We start from the raw sequence: 16,155 nt of genomic DNA on the forward strand, positions 1-16,155 counted from the left end.
CAACATAAATTATTATTATTTTTGATTCAATTTGTCACATTGCATTGCAAATAAGTATATACCGGCGCCATTCTCTCTTGTAACCTCACATGTTTTTGTTTTGAGATCCACTCATAAGATCACCTCTTCATCACTACTAATTCACAACAAAATAAAATACTTTCAACTCACTTAACTAATTCGAATTTTCGACGAAAATTTTGGAGGGAAATCCATCCGAAATTGGCTAGTCATAATCTTTTCCGATACTTGTAAAATTACTTGTCGAGTTTTTCTTTTTTATTTGTCCATTTGACAAGAGAGAAGTATAAAAAAAAATACTTCTAAACTTGACGCAAATTATTAGTTTCATCCTCGAACTATTGACAACCTTAAAAACACCCTCTACTTGACTGACTAAACTTAGATACATACCCGACACACTGCCAATATGCAACATGACATAACAAATGGTCTCAAACTCTTGTAGGAGCATGGAGTTCTTAATATAAATCGAGAGAAGTTTGGAAACACCCCTAAACTTGACGAGAATTTAGGGGTGTATTTCACTTATGTTGCAAGATCGGGAATGTATTTAGCTTCAATTAGTCAAATAAAGGGGTGTTTTTAAGGCTTTCATTAGTTTGGAGATGAAACTAATAATTTGCTTCGAGTTTAGGGGTGTTTTTAATATTTCTCTTTTTTGACAAATCAAGAAAGTACAAAGTCTTTTTTATCCATTATAAACTCAATTAATTAATTTTGAAAAGATAGAACTTTTTGAAAATCTTAGATTTTTAATTCATCATGTTCATAATTAATATGACTAAATTGGTAAATTCACTATATCAATTTTTTTTAATAAGTGTGACAATTTAAAAGTGAACAAGTAATAAGAGACACAGTAACAAATTATCAAATATTTTTAGATTCTCATTAATGAGAACATTCATTATTCAATCATATTGTCATTGTCAATAGTCCAAATGTAGCTAAACTTACAGCTTTGCAAGTAGAAAATTGTTCATAATCAAGAAAATGATTATGAGAATCAAGCTTAACCATGTGGTCATTAAGACTAATCTTTTCTTGGAACTTGTTTAATTTAATTAATTAATTCACATTACCATCCTTTCCCTTTTTCCCCTTCTTTTTAAATTGTTGCTTCAACTTTAGTTCTTTCATTCACCTTTTTTATCACACAATAATTCTATTAAAAAAAAAAAAAACCCTCCATTGGGAGTTACCAAGTCTTGCACCTTCAATTTGTTGTTCTTTAAAATTTTTCATTTAGAAATCAAACTTATATCTAACTGGACGATATTATGATGCGAAAAGATAAACTTATGACTCGTGAAAAAAGTATTTGTCTTGAGAGTAATAATTAAAGACCAACATAAAATATGAGAGGTATATATCAGGTCTAAATTTCAAAATTGAGAGGTATATCAAACTCTTTTCCTTACTTTAATTAACAAGAGGGAAACTCTTGATTAAACAATCAAATATTTGCAAGGCCAGAACACACTATATATACTGGTTGTACACTAATGCAAAAATATCAAACTCCACTTTTACTAGTTCAAAGTTCCATTCTCCCAACAAATTGGCAGCTAGCCATGAAAATATTTTTTGTTATTTTTGGTATACTTGGTTGTTTTTCATGGCCTAGTATGCAGAGCGATTTGGAGACTTACATAGTTCAAGTCGAATCTCTAGAAAGTCAAATTTCCACTCAATCGTCAAGAATGGATTTGGAGAACTGGTACAAGTCTTTCTTGCCAAAGACCATTGCAACCAGTAGCTCAGATGAAAAGCCGCGGTTGATATATTCATATCACAATGTGATCAGTGGCTTTGCTGCTAGATTGTCAGCTAAGCAAGTGAAGGAAATGGAGAAGAGACCGGGCTTTATATCTGCGTGGCCTCAGAGGATATTGTCTTTGCACACTACACATACTCCGAGTTTTCTTGGATTGCAACAGAACACTGGCTTTTGGAGGGATGCTAACTATGGAAAAGGTGTGATCATTGGAGTCATAGACACAGGGATTGATCCTGACCATCCTTCATTCAGCGACAAAGGAATGCCTCCTCCACCTGCTAAATGGAAGGGCAAGTGTGAGTCGAATTTCACTAATAAGTGTAACAACAAGCTCATTGGTGCGAGGACTTTCCCATTAGGCAGTGATTCACCGATAGATGAGGCTGGACATGGTACACACACAGCCAGCACAGCTGCTGGTGGTTTTGTGAAAGGTGCTAATGTGAATGGTAATGCTAAAGGTACTGCTGTTGGGATTGCTCCGCTTGCTCACCTGGCCATGTATAAGGTCTGTCAACCGTTTGGTTGTGATGACAGTGACGTTCTAGCTGCAATGGATGCAGCTATTGATGATGGAGTAGATATCCTATCTATTTCCCTTGGTGGAAGTAGCAGGTCATTCTATGAAGACCCCGTTGCACTCGGGGCGTACAGTGCAGCACAAAGAGGTATTCTTGTAAGTTGCTCTGCTGCTAATAATGGTCCATATGAAAGCACCTTATCAAACGATGCTCCGTGGATTATGACAGTAGGTGCAAGCACTCATGACAGGAAACTCAAGGCCACTGTTACACTCGGAAACCAAAAGGTATTCGAGGGTGAATCAGCATTTCATCCAAATGATCACAATTCAGCATTTTCCCCTTTGTTTGATCCTTCACTGAATGCAACTGACTTTGATAGCCCTTATTGCGGAACTGGTACTCTGAATGACCCTGAAATTAAAGGAAAAATTGTTATATGCATGGTAGGGGGCGGTTATACCATGACCCAACAAGGACAAGCTGTAAAGGATGCTGGAGGTGTTGGCATGATTGTCGTTAGTACCGCTGATTATGGTGTCACTATGTTTGTCGATGCTCATGTCCTTCCAGCTCTGTATATTACCTACAAAGACGGAATGGAAATTCTTGACTACATGAACAAAACATCAAAACCAACAGCAAAAATTTTGTTCCAAGGAACACTAATCGGAGATAAAGATGCTCCAGTAGTTGCTGCATTTTCTTCTCGCGGACCAAGCCTAGCTAGTCCTGGGATCTTGAAACCGGATATTATTGGTCCTGGGGTTAACATTCTTGCTGCTTGGCCTACCTCTGTTGAAAACAAAACAAACACAAAGTCTACCTTCAACATTATATCGGGCACCTCCATGTCTTGTCCTCACCTCAGTGGAGTAGCAGCATTGCTGAAAAGCTCACACCCCACTTGGTCCCCTTCAGCTATCAAATCAGCAATCATGACAACTGCTTACACAGTGAACTTCGCCAATGATCCCATTTTAGATGAAAGGCTCCTTCCGGCTAACATATTCGCTATTGGTGCAGGACATGTCAATCTATCAAGAGCTAATGATCCAGGACTAATCTACGACACCCCATTTAAGGACTACCTGCCTTACCTGTGTGGTTTAAATTACACAAATCGACAGGTGGGCAACCTCCTGCAACGCAAAGTGGATTGTAGGGAAGTGAAGAGCATTCCTGAAGCACAACTAAATTATCCTTCATTCTCCATCACACTCGGAGAAGTTTCTCAGACATATACAAGAACAGTGACTAACGTCGGGGAAGCTAAGTCATCTTACAGTGTGGAAGTAGCTTCACCACCCGGAATTTCCGTGACTGTCAAGCCTTCTACTCTGAAATTCTCCAAGTTGAACCAGAAGTTGAAATACCAAGTGACGTTTACGAAAAGAGTCAACAGAACAAACGGCGGTGTTATTGAAGGATTCTTGAAATGGACTAGTGAGAAGCACTCTGTAAGAAGTCCAATTGCTCTTGTGCTAGAGTCTACAATTGGTTTCTAGTTATGTGTTTCTTTCTACTGATTTTAGTTATTGAAACGATGTATTATGTCAGTGATTCCAATAGAAGTTGTTGAATAACATGTGACAACAGTATTCACATTACATTTTCATCACTTGTACGAGTTTCACAATATCAAAATGTTAAGTACTACATGAATTTGTACCAAAAAAAGAGCAGCTCAGCGCACTAAGCCCTCTTTGTGTGAGTGTATGGGAGGGACGGACCACAAGGATCTATTATACACAGTCTTATTAAAGGGTGTATCAAAGTGTGTACTGGTTTACATTCAATAAAGGGTGATGATCGACTAAGACAAAAAGACGGTCATCATAAAAGCTGAATCCGATCCCCTAAGGACTGTTTTGACAAGTAAAAGGTGTTAATAACAGTCATCATTCATCAAAATGTAAAGTCAGTAGCCCAATATTTAGTTAAACTAGTAGCTTTGCAAATGCAAATTTGTTCTTAACTAAGAAGATTATTATGAGAATCAAGCTTTGGCGTATGGTCATTAATACTAATCATTATTAGGAATGTGTGCAATTAGTATCAAACCGCGTACTAACTAACATTCTATAAAGGGTGATTTTTGATTAAGACAACAAGAAATGGTCACTAAAAATCATAATTGATAACTGATTTAACAAGCAAAAGATATTGAAAGCTTCTGGAGCATGTTTGTCAAATCAAATTACCAGAATTAGAAGTTCTTAATCAAAACAATCACCATTGGCAATACCCCAGATATAGTTAAACTAACAGCTTTACAAGTGGACATTTGTGCTTAATTAAGAAGTAGTTTATGAGAATTAAGCTTTGTTACATGGTCATTAACACTAATTATTTCTAGGAAAATGTTCAATTAGACTAACTAATTCACATCACCATCTTTTCCTTTTTATTACTTTCTTAATTGCTGATTCAACTTTAGTTCCTTAAACACACAATAATACTTTATTAAACAATCAAATATTTGAGAGGTCAAAGTACACTATAAATACTAGTAGTACTCACAATGCAAAACATCAAACTCCACTTTCCTAAGTATACATTATTAGTTCAATATTTGCAACAATGAAAATATTTTTTGTTATTTTTGCTATACTTGCTTGTTTTTCATGTCATAGTATGCAGAGCGATTTGGAGACTTACATAGTTCAAGTCGAATCACCAGAAAGCCAAATTTCCACTCAACCGTCAAGAATGGATTTGGAGAGCTGGTACAAGTCTTTCATGCCAAAGACTATAGAAACCGCTAGCTCAGATGAAAAGCCACAGTTGATATATTCGTATCATAATGTTATCATAGGCTTTGCTGCTAGATTGTCAGCGAAGCAAGTGAAGGAAATGGAGAAGAAACCAGGATTTATATTTGCGTGGCCTCAGAGGATATTGTCCTTGCACACTACTCATAGTCCGAGTTTTCTTGAATTGCAACAGAACGTTGGCTTGTGGAGGGATGACAACTATGGAGAAGGTGTGATTATTGGACTCTTCGACACCGGGATTACCCCTGACCATCCTTCATTTAGTGACGAAGGAATGCCTCCTCCACCTGCTAAATGGAAGGGAAAGTGTGATTCGAATTTCACTGGAAAGTGTAACAACAAGCTCATTGGTGCAAAGACTTACCCACTAAACAGTGAGTCACCAAAAGATGAGGCTGGACATGGCACACACACCTCGAGCACAGCTGCAGGAAATTTTGTGAAAGGTGCCAATGTGTATGGGAACGCTAAAGGCACTGCGGTTGGGATTGCCCCTCTTGCTCACCTGGCCATGTATAAGGTCTGTGATAATGATTGCTTGGAAAGTGCCATTTTAGCTGGCATGGATGAAGCAATTGATGATGGAGTAGATATCATGTCCCTTTCCCTGGGTGGAGGTAGCAGGCCATTCTATTATGATGTGATTGCACTCGGGGCATACAGTGCAGCAAAAAGAGGTATTCTTGTAAGTTGCTCTGCAGGTAATGGTGGTCCATCCCAGAGCACTATATCAAACGAAGCTCCGTGGATTCTGACAGTAGGTGCAAGCACTATTGACAGGGAACTTAAGGCCACTGTTATGCTCGGAAACCAAAAACTATTTGAGGGTGAATCAGTATTTAGTCCTAAGGTTCCGGATTCCTCATTTTACCCTTTGATTGACCCTTCACTGAATGCAACCCACATAGGCAGCCGTTTTCGCGAACCAGGTACTCTGAGTGACCCCAAATTTAAAGACAAAATTGTTGTGTGCATGGCAGGTGGTTATGTTTCCACGATTGGAAAAGGACAAGTTGTAAAGGATGCCGGAGGAGTTGGCATGATTCTTGTTAGTATCCCTGAGTATGGTTTCAGTAAGTTTGCCGATCCTCACGTCCTTCCAGCTCTGTATATTACATTCAATGATGGTATGGAGATTCTTCAATACATCAACTCAACATCAGAACCAACTGCAAGAATTTCGTTCCATGGAACAATAATTGGAGATAAAGAAGCTCCGGTGGTTGCTGCATTTTCTTCTCGCGGACCAAGCTACGCTAGTCCTGGTATTTTGAAGCCTGATATAATTGGTCCCGGAAATAACATTCTTGCTGCTTGGCATACCTCCGTTGACTACGAAAAACACACAAAATCTGCCTTCAATATTATACAGGGCACCTCCATGTCTTGTTCTCACCTCAGTGGAGTTGCAGCATTGCTGAAAAGCTCACACCGCAATTGGTCCCCTTCAGCTATCAAATCAGCAATCATGACAACTGCTAACACACTTAACCTCGCCAATGTTCCCATCTTAGATGAAAGGCTCCTTCCGGCTGACATCTTTGCCATTGGTGCAGGACATGTCAATCCATTGAGAGCTAATGATCCAGGACTAATCTACGACATCCCAATTGAGGACTACCTGCCTTACCTGTGCGGTTTGAATTACACAAATCAACAGGTGGGAAGCATCGTTAAACACAAAGTGGATTGTAACAAAGTGAAACACATTCCTGAAGCTCAACTAAATTATCCATCATTCTCCATCACACTCGGAGACATTTCTCAGACATATACTAGAACAGTGACCAACGTCGGGGAAGCTAAATCATCTTACACTGTGGAGATAGATTCCCCACCCGGAGTCACTGTAAATGTAAAGCCCTCTACTCTGAAATTCTCCAAGTTGGACCAGAAGTTGAAATACCAGGTGACTTTTACGAGAAGAGATGATAGCACAAGCAGTGGTATTGCTCAAGGATTCTTGAAATGGAGTTGTAAGAAGTACTCCGTAAGAAGCCCAATCGCAGTTGTGCTACAACCTACAATCGGCTTTTAGTTTTATATTTCTTCTCATTTTAGTAATTGGAACAATGTATGACAACACTATGTTTGTGGTTTCAATAAAAACCATTGAATAATTTGTTACTTGCATGTTACATTGAAGAGCAGCTTGGTACATTAAGTCTCCGCTATGTGTGAGTTTATGGAAGGACCGGACTATAGGATCTATCGTATGCAGCCCTGCAATTTTATAAAGGTTAAAGACAAGTTTAACACCTGAGCTTGTAGTCATACCTCTTTCACGAGCATCACTTTTCACGTCAAACGTTTCACAAAGTTTATCTAATATACACCACTTAAGCTACGCAACACTCTCACGTTCTACACATAAAAAAGGAGAGTAAATGCAAAAATATGTTGCGTCTGAAACTTCATATGGACAACACATGTCAAACTTTTATATTTTTTTCATGTATTTGGGAAATCATTATCATTTTAGTTTTATGTTCTCTTCTCTCTCTTTTTTTCCCATCCAGCTTCCGCTACCCGTATTGGGATTTCACTTAATCCAAATTCGTATTGCGCTTTCTAATAAAGGATACTATATAGTCAGAACTCGAACCTGAGGCTCTTTGTTAAGGATGAAGAAGGACTTACCACAACTCTTTGGATCTTTTTCTTGGTCCGCTTCTTGAAAATGAAGGCAGTTTCATTATAAGTATACATTCCACAAAGGGTGTTGATCGATTAAGACAACAGAATGGTGATTATCAAAGTCGAATCCAATCTGCAAAGGATAGTTTGGATAAGTTAAAGGTATTATTAACTTCTAGACAAGGTTTATCAAAAAAATCAAAGCAAATTACCAAAAAAAAATCTCAAGGGAAACAGTCCAATATTCAGTTAAACTTGTAGATTTGCAAATGCAAATATGTTCTTAATTAAGAAGTTTATGAGAATTAAGCTTACAGCTTGGCAAGTAGACATTTGATCTTAATCAAGAAGAAGTTAATGAGAATTAAGCTCTGAGATGTGGTCATTAACACTAATCATTTTTAGGGAAAGGTTCAATTAGACTAACTAATTTATTTCTTAATTACTCCTTCAATAAGGATCTGTTAGAATACGTGCGTCCACTACCAGTCAACGGGCCAGGTCCCTTGAGAAACTCGAAGTAAGAACAGAAAGTAGAAAAACACACAAATTAAGAGGGAGATTATACATAGAATAGACATACTTAGTTCATCAAAGAGAGCTAGCAGATGTAGTGATTTTTTTGCTAAGGCCGAAAGTGTAACTAGTTTTGTGTTTTGTTTGGAGGCTTGAGACACAGTTGTTGTGCTCAAGGGATCTTTAGCGGTAAGTTCATTTATCACACAATAATACTTTATTAAACAATCAAATATTTTCATGGCCTAGTATGCAGAACGATTTGGAGACGTACATAGTTCAAGTCGAATCTCAAGAAATCCGAATTTCCACTCAGTCGTCAAGAATGGATTTGGAGAGCTGGTACAAGCCTTCCATGATGCCAAAGACCATAGAAATTGCTGACTCAGAGGAAAAGCCATGGTTGATATATTCGTATCATAGGCTTTGCTGTTAGATTGTCATCAAAGCAAGTGAATGAAGTCGAGTAGAAACCAGGCTTTATATCTGCATGGCCTCAGAGGATATTGTCCTTGCACACTACCCATACTCCGAGTTTTCTTGGAGAACGTTGGCTTGTGGAGGGATGCAAACTATGGAAAAGGTGTGATCATTGGAGTCTTGGACACCGGGATTTCCCCTGAACATCCATACCTGTGCGGTTTGAATTACACAAATCAACAGGTGGGAAGAATCGTGCAACACAAAGTGGACTGTAACAAAGTGAAACACATTCCTGAAGCTCAACTAAATTATCCATCATTCTCCATCACACTCGGAGACATTTCTCAGACATATACTAGAACAATGACTAACGTCGGGGAAGTTAATTCATCTTACAGCGTGGAAATGGATTCCCCACCCGGAGTCACTGTGATTGTTAAGCCCTCTACTCTGAAATTCTCCCAGTTGGACCAGAAGTTGAAATACCAAGTGACGTTTACGAGAAGAGATAATAGCACAAACAGTGGTATTGCTCAATTGCAGTTATCCTACAGCCAACAATTGGAACAATGTATATCAAGACTCTGTTAGTGTCTTCAATAGAAAGTATTGTATAATATGAGACGAAAGTACTCATTTTCACAATTTCAAAATGTTACTACATGTATTAGTACGCCACAAAAGGACAACTTGGTGCACTAAGCTCCCTCTATGTGCGATTCTGGAAAAGAGACAGACCTCAAAGATCTAATGTACGCAGCTTTGTCGTGCATTTCTGCAAGGGGCTATTTCCAGCAAACATTACATAAATTAGTTCAAATAGTTATAGTTCCAAATTTGTTCTTGTAAGTGTTGGGAATTAAACACACAACACACACAAATAATCTAGAGAAAAGAGAAACGGAACACAAACGGGACACACAAGAATTTAACGTGGTTCGGTTTCCCTACTCCACGACTGTAACAGGAGGATTTTTATTTCACTTGTGCTACACTTTTGAATTACAAATACAAGGATCATATTTATAGGAAAACCAAATAGTTAACCTAGGGTTTCAGTAATGGGTCGGGCCGGCTCACAAGCCTCCACAAAGCCCAACAATCTCCCACTTGGAGGCTTGAAGAATTTCAACTGTCATCCACTTAGAACACTTGTATGTCTAGTAATCTTTTTCAACTCTCTCCTGCTACAGCGGCCTTCTCATCAGTCAACTGAAAGGCCCGTTGAAGCTCCCCGAAGCTTCAACACATCAGTCACGGCTGAAACTGCCCTTGACTCGTCCTCGGTCCCTACCGGCTCCCACTTGAGACACGAACTGCCGGATCCTAGAACTCCCTGAGAACAAACACTCTCCATACTCAGCAAGAAATTTTCTGGAGACGTATCAACAGCTGGAATACTGGTTCTCTTGACCCACTGTCTTCTAGGAGCCTTGGCTGAAGCACGGCCGGTGCTCCCACTGCCACAAACGCCTCTGACTGGTCTTCCTGAACCTTTCCTTGCTCGTTCATCCTGAATCTGACCTGTGGCTCTGGGTTTCTTTCTTGCAAAGACAACCTTCTTCTGCCCACGAGATTCTGTGAACCGGACTTTGTTTTTCTTCTGAACTGGGACGGTCACTCCCTCAGACGGTAATCCGACAATATACAACGATCCTCTTTTTGTTCCACGAGCCATGACAAGATTGCCCCTCACGACCTTCCACTGCCCATTTCCGAACTTCACATGATGTCCCTGTTCATCCAACTGCCTAACAGAAATCAAACTTTTCGTCAAGCTTGGAACAACTCTGACATCCTTCAAGGTCCAGAAACCGACTGGCGTCTTCAGCACCATGTCACCCATGCCCGTAACATCAAGAGCTCTATCGTCTGCAAGCCTTACCTTTCCAAAGTCTCCAATAACCAGATTCTGCAATGCTTCACTGCTGTGGGTAGCGTGAAAAGAAGCACCAGAATCCATGACCCAGGAATCCACATTGCTCTCCGCGCAACAGATAAACAAATCCTCGTTGACGCTGTCTTCTGCAATGTTGACTTGTTTGTCTTTCTGGCATTGATTCCTGAAATGCCCCACCTCCTTGCAGTTCCAACATGTTACACCTGAGCCATCCCGAGCCTTCGACTGACTCCTTCTTCGGTTCCTGCTCCCACTACCTCTGTTATTTCCTCTGCCTCTGACGACGTTTAGCATATCACCTGATGATTCTCCAGAACTCCTTCTTCTGACATCCTCGCCAAGAACGAGATCACGAATCTTCTCAAAGGTGAATCCATTAGGTCCCACTGAACTGGCAACTGCTGTAACCGTTCCGGACCAACTGTCAGGCAATGATGATAACAGTAGTAAAGCTTGAACTTCATCATCGAACTTAATGCCAACTGACAAAAGTCTGGCTAAGATCGAATTCAATGAGTTGATGTGCTCGGTAACTGAACTGCCTTCCTTCATCTTTGTGTTCACCAACTCTCTAATCAGAAAAATTTTGTTTGCTGCAGATGGCTTCTCGTACATGTTAGACAAGGCTTCCAAGATGCCTTTCGCTGTCTTCTCCTTAAGAATGTTGAACGCAACATTCTTGGTCAACGAGAGTCGGATAACTGACATAGCTTTCCGATCCAAAACTGCCCACTCTGCATCAGACAATTTTCCTTGCTTGTCACCCAACACTACGTCCAAATCTTTCTGAACCAGCAAATCTTCAATCTGCATCTTCCACCAACTGAAATCTGTACCATCGAACTTCTCAATTCGGAACTTCCCATCTTCTGCCATCTCAAAGGACTTCGGCAATTCCCTTAACGGCGTCTACAGACAGCGGGCGGCGATTTGGACGATGCTCACGATCTGGACGCTCGCGGCTGGATCTGAGGCTCCTCGACGCGGCGGCCAACGGAACGGCGCGACGGACAGCACACGGACGACGGCTGTTCGCACCCTGCGCGGTTCTCCTAGCCGGCTGCTGCTTGAGGTTACCCACACGGTAACGGCGGCTACTCCTCCCTGCACACAGTTCTTCACACAAGAACCCTAGGTGACAATTTCTCACAGTTTGTGTTACAATGTTGTTGAAACCTCGCTCTGATACCAATTGTTGGGAATTAAACACACAACACACACAAATAATCTAGAGAAAAGAGAAACGGAACACAAACGGGACACACAAGAATTTAACGTGGTTCGGTTTCCCTACTCCACGACTGTAACAGGAGGATTTTTATTTCACTTGTGCTGCTGTGGAATTACAAATACAAGGATCATATTTATAGGAAAGCCAAATGGTTAACCTAGGGTTTCAGTAATGGGTCGGGCCGGCTCACAAGCCTCCACAAAGCCCAACAGTAAGTTCTATAAAGGCTGAATACATAGTTTAACCCCTAATATATAAGAGATAAGTATTGAAAAACATCCCTAAACTTAACGTCAATTATTACTTTAGTCCTCCAAGTATTGACAGCCTTAAAAACATTGTCTACTTCAAACTACACTCGTACAAGACTCATATTTTATTCTTCGTATTTTCTTTACGAAATAAGGTTTAAGGGTCGAGGGATGATTTCATGAAAATTGATTACAAATGTTCCTTTCTTGTTAATTATGTTCAAATTACTTAATTTCAGATAACCAGTATATTTTTCAAAAAAATCTCAATGGAAACAGTCATTATTCATCAAAATGTCAGTGTCAATAGCCCAATATTCAGTTAAACTTGTTGCTTTGCAAATACAAATTTGTTCTTGATTAACAAGTTTAAGCTTTGGCATATGGTCATTAATATTTAATGATTTCTAGGAAAGCGTGCAATTAGTGTCAAACTGTGCTAACTGACATTCCAAAAAGGGTGTTTATCGATTAAGACAACAGGACGATGTGATCAATAAAATCAAAATCATTTAATCGCTTTAACAACTAAAAGGTTCTAGAACAGGTATGTCAAATCAAATCATCATATATCATATCATATATTATAAAAAAAATAATTATTCATTAATAATCTTCTAAAGAAACTGTTGTCTCTTTACATTCTCCACTATGATCCTTGTCTTTTCATTTCATATATGTATTTCTTCTTGCTTTTTACATTCTATTTTATTATGAGTTTGACAGAGAGCATTGAAACATTTTTCTTTTGGATGTTGCATTGTGCATGTTATTTTAAGTTATTTTTTATTTTGTTTCTTACTTCTTACTTATAATATAGTTTATGATGTTTGACTGATGTTTAAGATTTTAATCTTTGATGAAAAATAAAATTTGTTATTTTGTGTCGATAGCTTATGAGGTGATTTTTTTTTGTTATAAGGAAAATCAATTGATGAGATGCTTCAGTGTCGATCGCATAGAACTGTACTTTGAGTTGTGCCAATACAAACGGGGTAAGTCACATTTCGTTCTGACATATTTTTTGTTAGCACAATTCTATATCTGTATTTTTTTTACTATTATTATTATTATATATTGTCAATAGTAGGTCAAATTTATTGAATTTTCATATGCAGATTCATGTGAGTTATTTGTGTATAAAGTTAATTAACTATTGAATTTTGATAACAACCATCATAACCCAATAAAAGTAAAAAAATGTGTTATGAGCTTTGGTATGTTAGTGATGTGATATTCATTGGCTATTCAGCTTCACTTTCTTTGTTTGAATTTAATTTTTTTAATGGAGTTTTCATCCAAAAGAAAGAAGGGAGGATAACAACCCATGTTAAGAAAAAAAAGAATGAATACAATATCATATTTTGGTTATTTTACTCATGAAATTATATTAATTTTCTTTGCTTTAATTTTAGTTGATTATTTTAGTTATTTGATCCATAGTTTATCCCTCCCTTTCTCATTCAAAATTTATATTACTCATCACTCAAGTGTATTTTTATCATGTTTTTTTTTATTTTTCAAGTACAATTTTAACAATACAATTCCAAAAAATATAAAAGAAATGTTGAATTCCTTTTCTAACAAAAATATATTATAATTGCGATGAGTCATATCAAATGAAGTTTGTTTAGAAATGTTATATTGCTTGTGGTGGTAAGACAAGTGTTTAATTGATGATATGAGTGTATTAAATTTGTAATGTATGAATTTAATTAACATAATTATTTTTAATCAAAACAATATCTATATAAAAACTATTAAAATTTGACAAATTCATATCAAATTTTAACTCGTAAACTAAAATTAAAATCAATTTAGTACTAATTAAGAATCTTCAAGATTACACTTTAGATATTGGATGTCATTGATTTTTGAATATATTTATTATATATTGATGCAATTTTTAAAAATACTTACGCTCACTAGAAAGGGGTGTACACGCACAACGTGCGTGTCCAAATACTAGTCATATATTATTATAAGTGGGAAGCTCCAAAGTGAAAAGTTGAATTACTATTTTACCCCTACACTAAATGAAAAGGCTATAAAATATTTAATTAAATTCATCTAATATAGTTAATTAAAAATTTTTATCTTTAAATAAAGAAAATACTTCTTTAATAATTTGTGTAAAAAAAAAAGTAAATATATGTTTAAGTAAATGCTAAGTATCATATTGACTACACTACAATAAATGTTTTAACAATTTCAAAATTGGTTCTTCATATTCTTTTATGTGTATTAGTGCATATGTTGAATACTTATAGTCATACGTTTTAACTTTAAAGAATAACTACTTGGATTTTAATAGTTTTGAAAATCTAACCATTTTTAAAGAATAAAATATAAAGTGCCCTTTCACTTCTTCAATAAAGAAACTTAATGATTTTTTTTTAACGTGACTTTTGAATTTTTATATATCTTGGCTATAAATACCATTGTGTGCTTCACTAATTTTTTGATCTGTAAATTATACCATGATATATGTTGTCTTAGTTTTGATGATAGCTACTTCTCTTCATTCATTGTATCTTAATATTTGTTTGATAATTTTATAGTAGATTAATTAAGATCTGCTAAGATTTCTCTTCTATGTGTTCAAGTGAAATTTTTATTTTGTGTTATTATATTAGAAATGAAGATATTATACATTTGTTGATGTTCATTAATAATATACTTGTTACTTTCACCTTTCATCCGTGAATAATATAATTTATGTGGATAAAGTATTATCATTTATGATAAATAACGAAATTTAATAATTTAAAGGGTGCAATCTGCAAAATGGAGACACACAAACACCATTTGGCTTGTGATCATACATTGCATGCACAAATATTATTGACGTTTGAAACTTTTAAAATTATGTTTTGATTATTTGTTTCCTTAATAGGATCTATCATACAGCAAAGGCTTGAAGAGTATTGATTTTATAAGGGTATTATTACATGATAAACTAACTTTAATTTTCTTTTTCATATTTTTCATTTATTTATTATTATTTTCTAACTACTTCTTTAATTTTTATACTCTTAATATTCATAACTCTCATCTTTTCATATTCATAACCTTCAAATATTTAAACTTAACACTCTAAGATATCTTTTGATATTCCTTCTATTCGATCTAAATAAATTCAACTACTTTATCTCATGAAATCCCTACCAAGACTATTAGGCTTTTATTTTTATTCTATAGTTATAGTAGATGAAGAAAACTCTTGAAGTTTGATAGCATATGGAAGGAGTCGATAAGAACTCAGAGATTTATGTATTAATTGTGTACTTATTTTTTCATCTATACATACATCATTGTTATAAGAATAATGTCTACATTGTTTTTTTTTCTTAAATTTGTTTCTTTTTGTCTTTTTTTCTCTCTATTAGACTTCAAAATTTAGTTTTCTATGAATGTTTTATTGCCGTAAGTCTTTATTCTTATTTTGTAATTGTTACATTTATTATTCATTACAATTTACATATTATTTTCATGAAATTTTAATCATTCTAACGTATCTATAAAAATTCACATGAAACACACGTGCTCAAAAACTAGTAGATATATATAGAGAGAGAGTTTAGAGTTGCACCCTTGTGCTTTGATAAAATACAGAATGTTATGTATAAAAAATTACAACAGGTCATTTCTATATAATTTAACATCTAATAAAGCATCTTGTCTCAGTTGTTGAAAGTTTATTTCCAAATAAAAATATGTAAATTTGGTGGTATATATGTCAGTCCCCACCAAAGACCAAACTATATGGTGGTATGTATCTACAATAAAAAATAATCTGAGTTTGCTTGGTAATAATTTATTACGATGTGTTTTAGTTCGCACGATCAAGAAGACTTTATTACAATTTTCAATCATTCAAGCTCGAAAACTCTAACTCTTGTATATAACAAAACAACTACAAGGGAAAACTTTTATAATTTGAAAATTGCCATAGTTCTTTGGTGTAATCAAATTCCCAACTTGTTGACGTGTTTTCAAGTACTAGTATATGGGCACGTGCGTTGCACGTTTACTTCATAACGATGAATAAAATGATAAATAATTTTGGTTTTAAAAAATAAAATAAAGTAGCAA

The 16,155-nt window shown here is 36.3% G+C and overlaps 2 protein-coding genes across 2 annotated transcripts; both read left to right on the plus strand.

Moving 5' to 3' along the window:
- The first annotated feature begins 1,598 nt into the window (after window positions 1-1,598).
- LOC107027315 (subtilisin-like protease SBT1.7) lies at window positions 1,599-3,935 on the plus strand. The gene has a single exon (XM_015228490.2). It carries the CDS (start codon window positions 1,599-1,601, stop codon window positions 3,831-3,833), a length of 2,235 nt encoding a protein of 744 aa, XP_015083976.2. The 3' UTR covers window positions 3,834-3,935.
- Window positions 3,936-4,875: 940 nt separating this feature from the next.
- Window positions 4,876-7,240, plus strand: LOC107027317 (subtilisin-like protease SBT1.7). Its single transcript, XM_015228493.2, has one exon. The coding sequence runs from the start codon at window positions 4,909-4,911 to the stop codon at window positions 7,138-7,140; it is 2,232 nt and encodes a 743-aa protein (XP_015083979.1). The 5' UTR covers window positions 4,876-4,908; the 3' UTR covers window positions 7,141-7,240.
- Window positions 7,241-16,155: the final 8,915 nt, after the last annotated feature.

This window comes from Solanum pennellii, chromosome 8 (assembly GCF_001406875.1).
Source record: "Solanum pennellii chromosome 8, SPENNV200".
Lineage (NCBI taxonomy): Eukaryota > Viridiplantae > Streptophyta > Magnoliopsida > Solanales > Solanaceae > Solanum > Solanum pennellii.

Bases quoted from the DNA above. Each gene is read 5' to 3' on its own strand.
- LOC107027315 (XM_015228490.2), top strand. From the start codon at position 1,599: ATGAAAATATTTTTTGTTATTTTTGGTATACTTGGTTGTTTTTCATGG.
- LOC107027317 (XM_015228493.2), top strand. From the start codon at position 4,909: ATGAAAATATTTTTTGTTATTTTTGCTATACTTGCTTGTTTTTCATGT.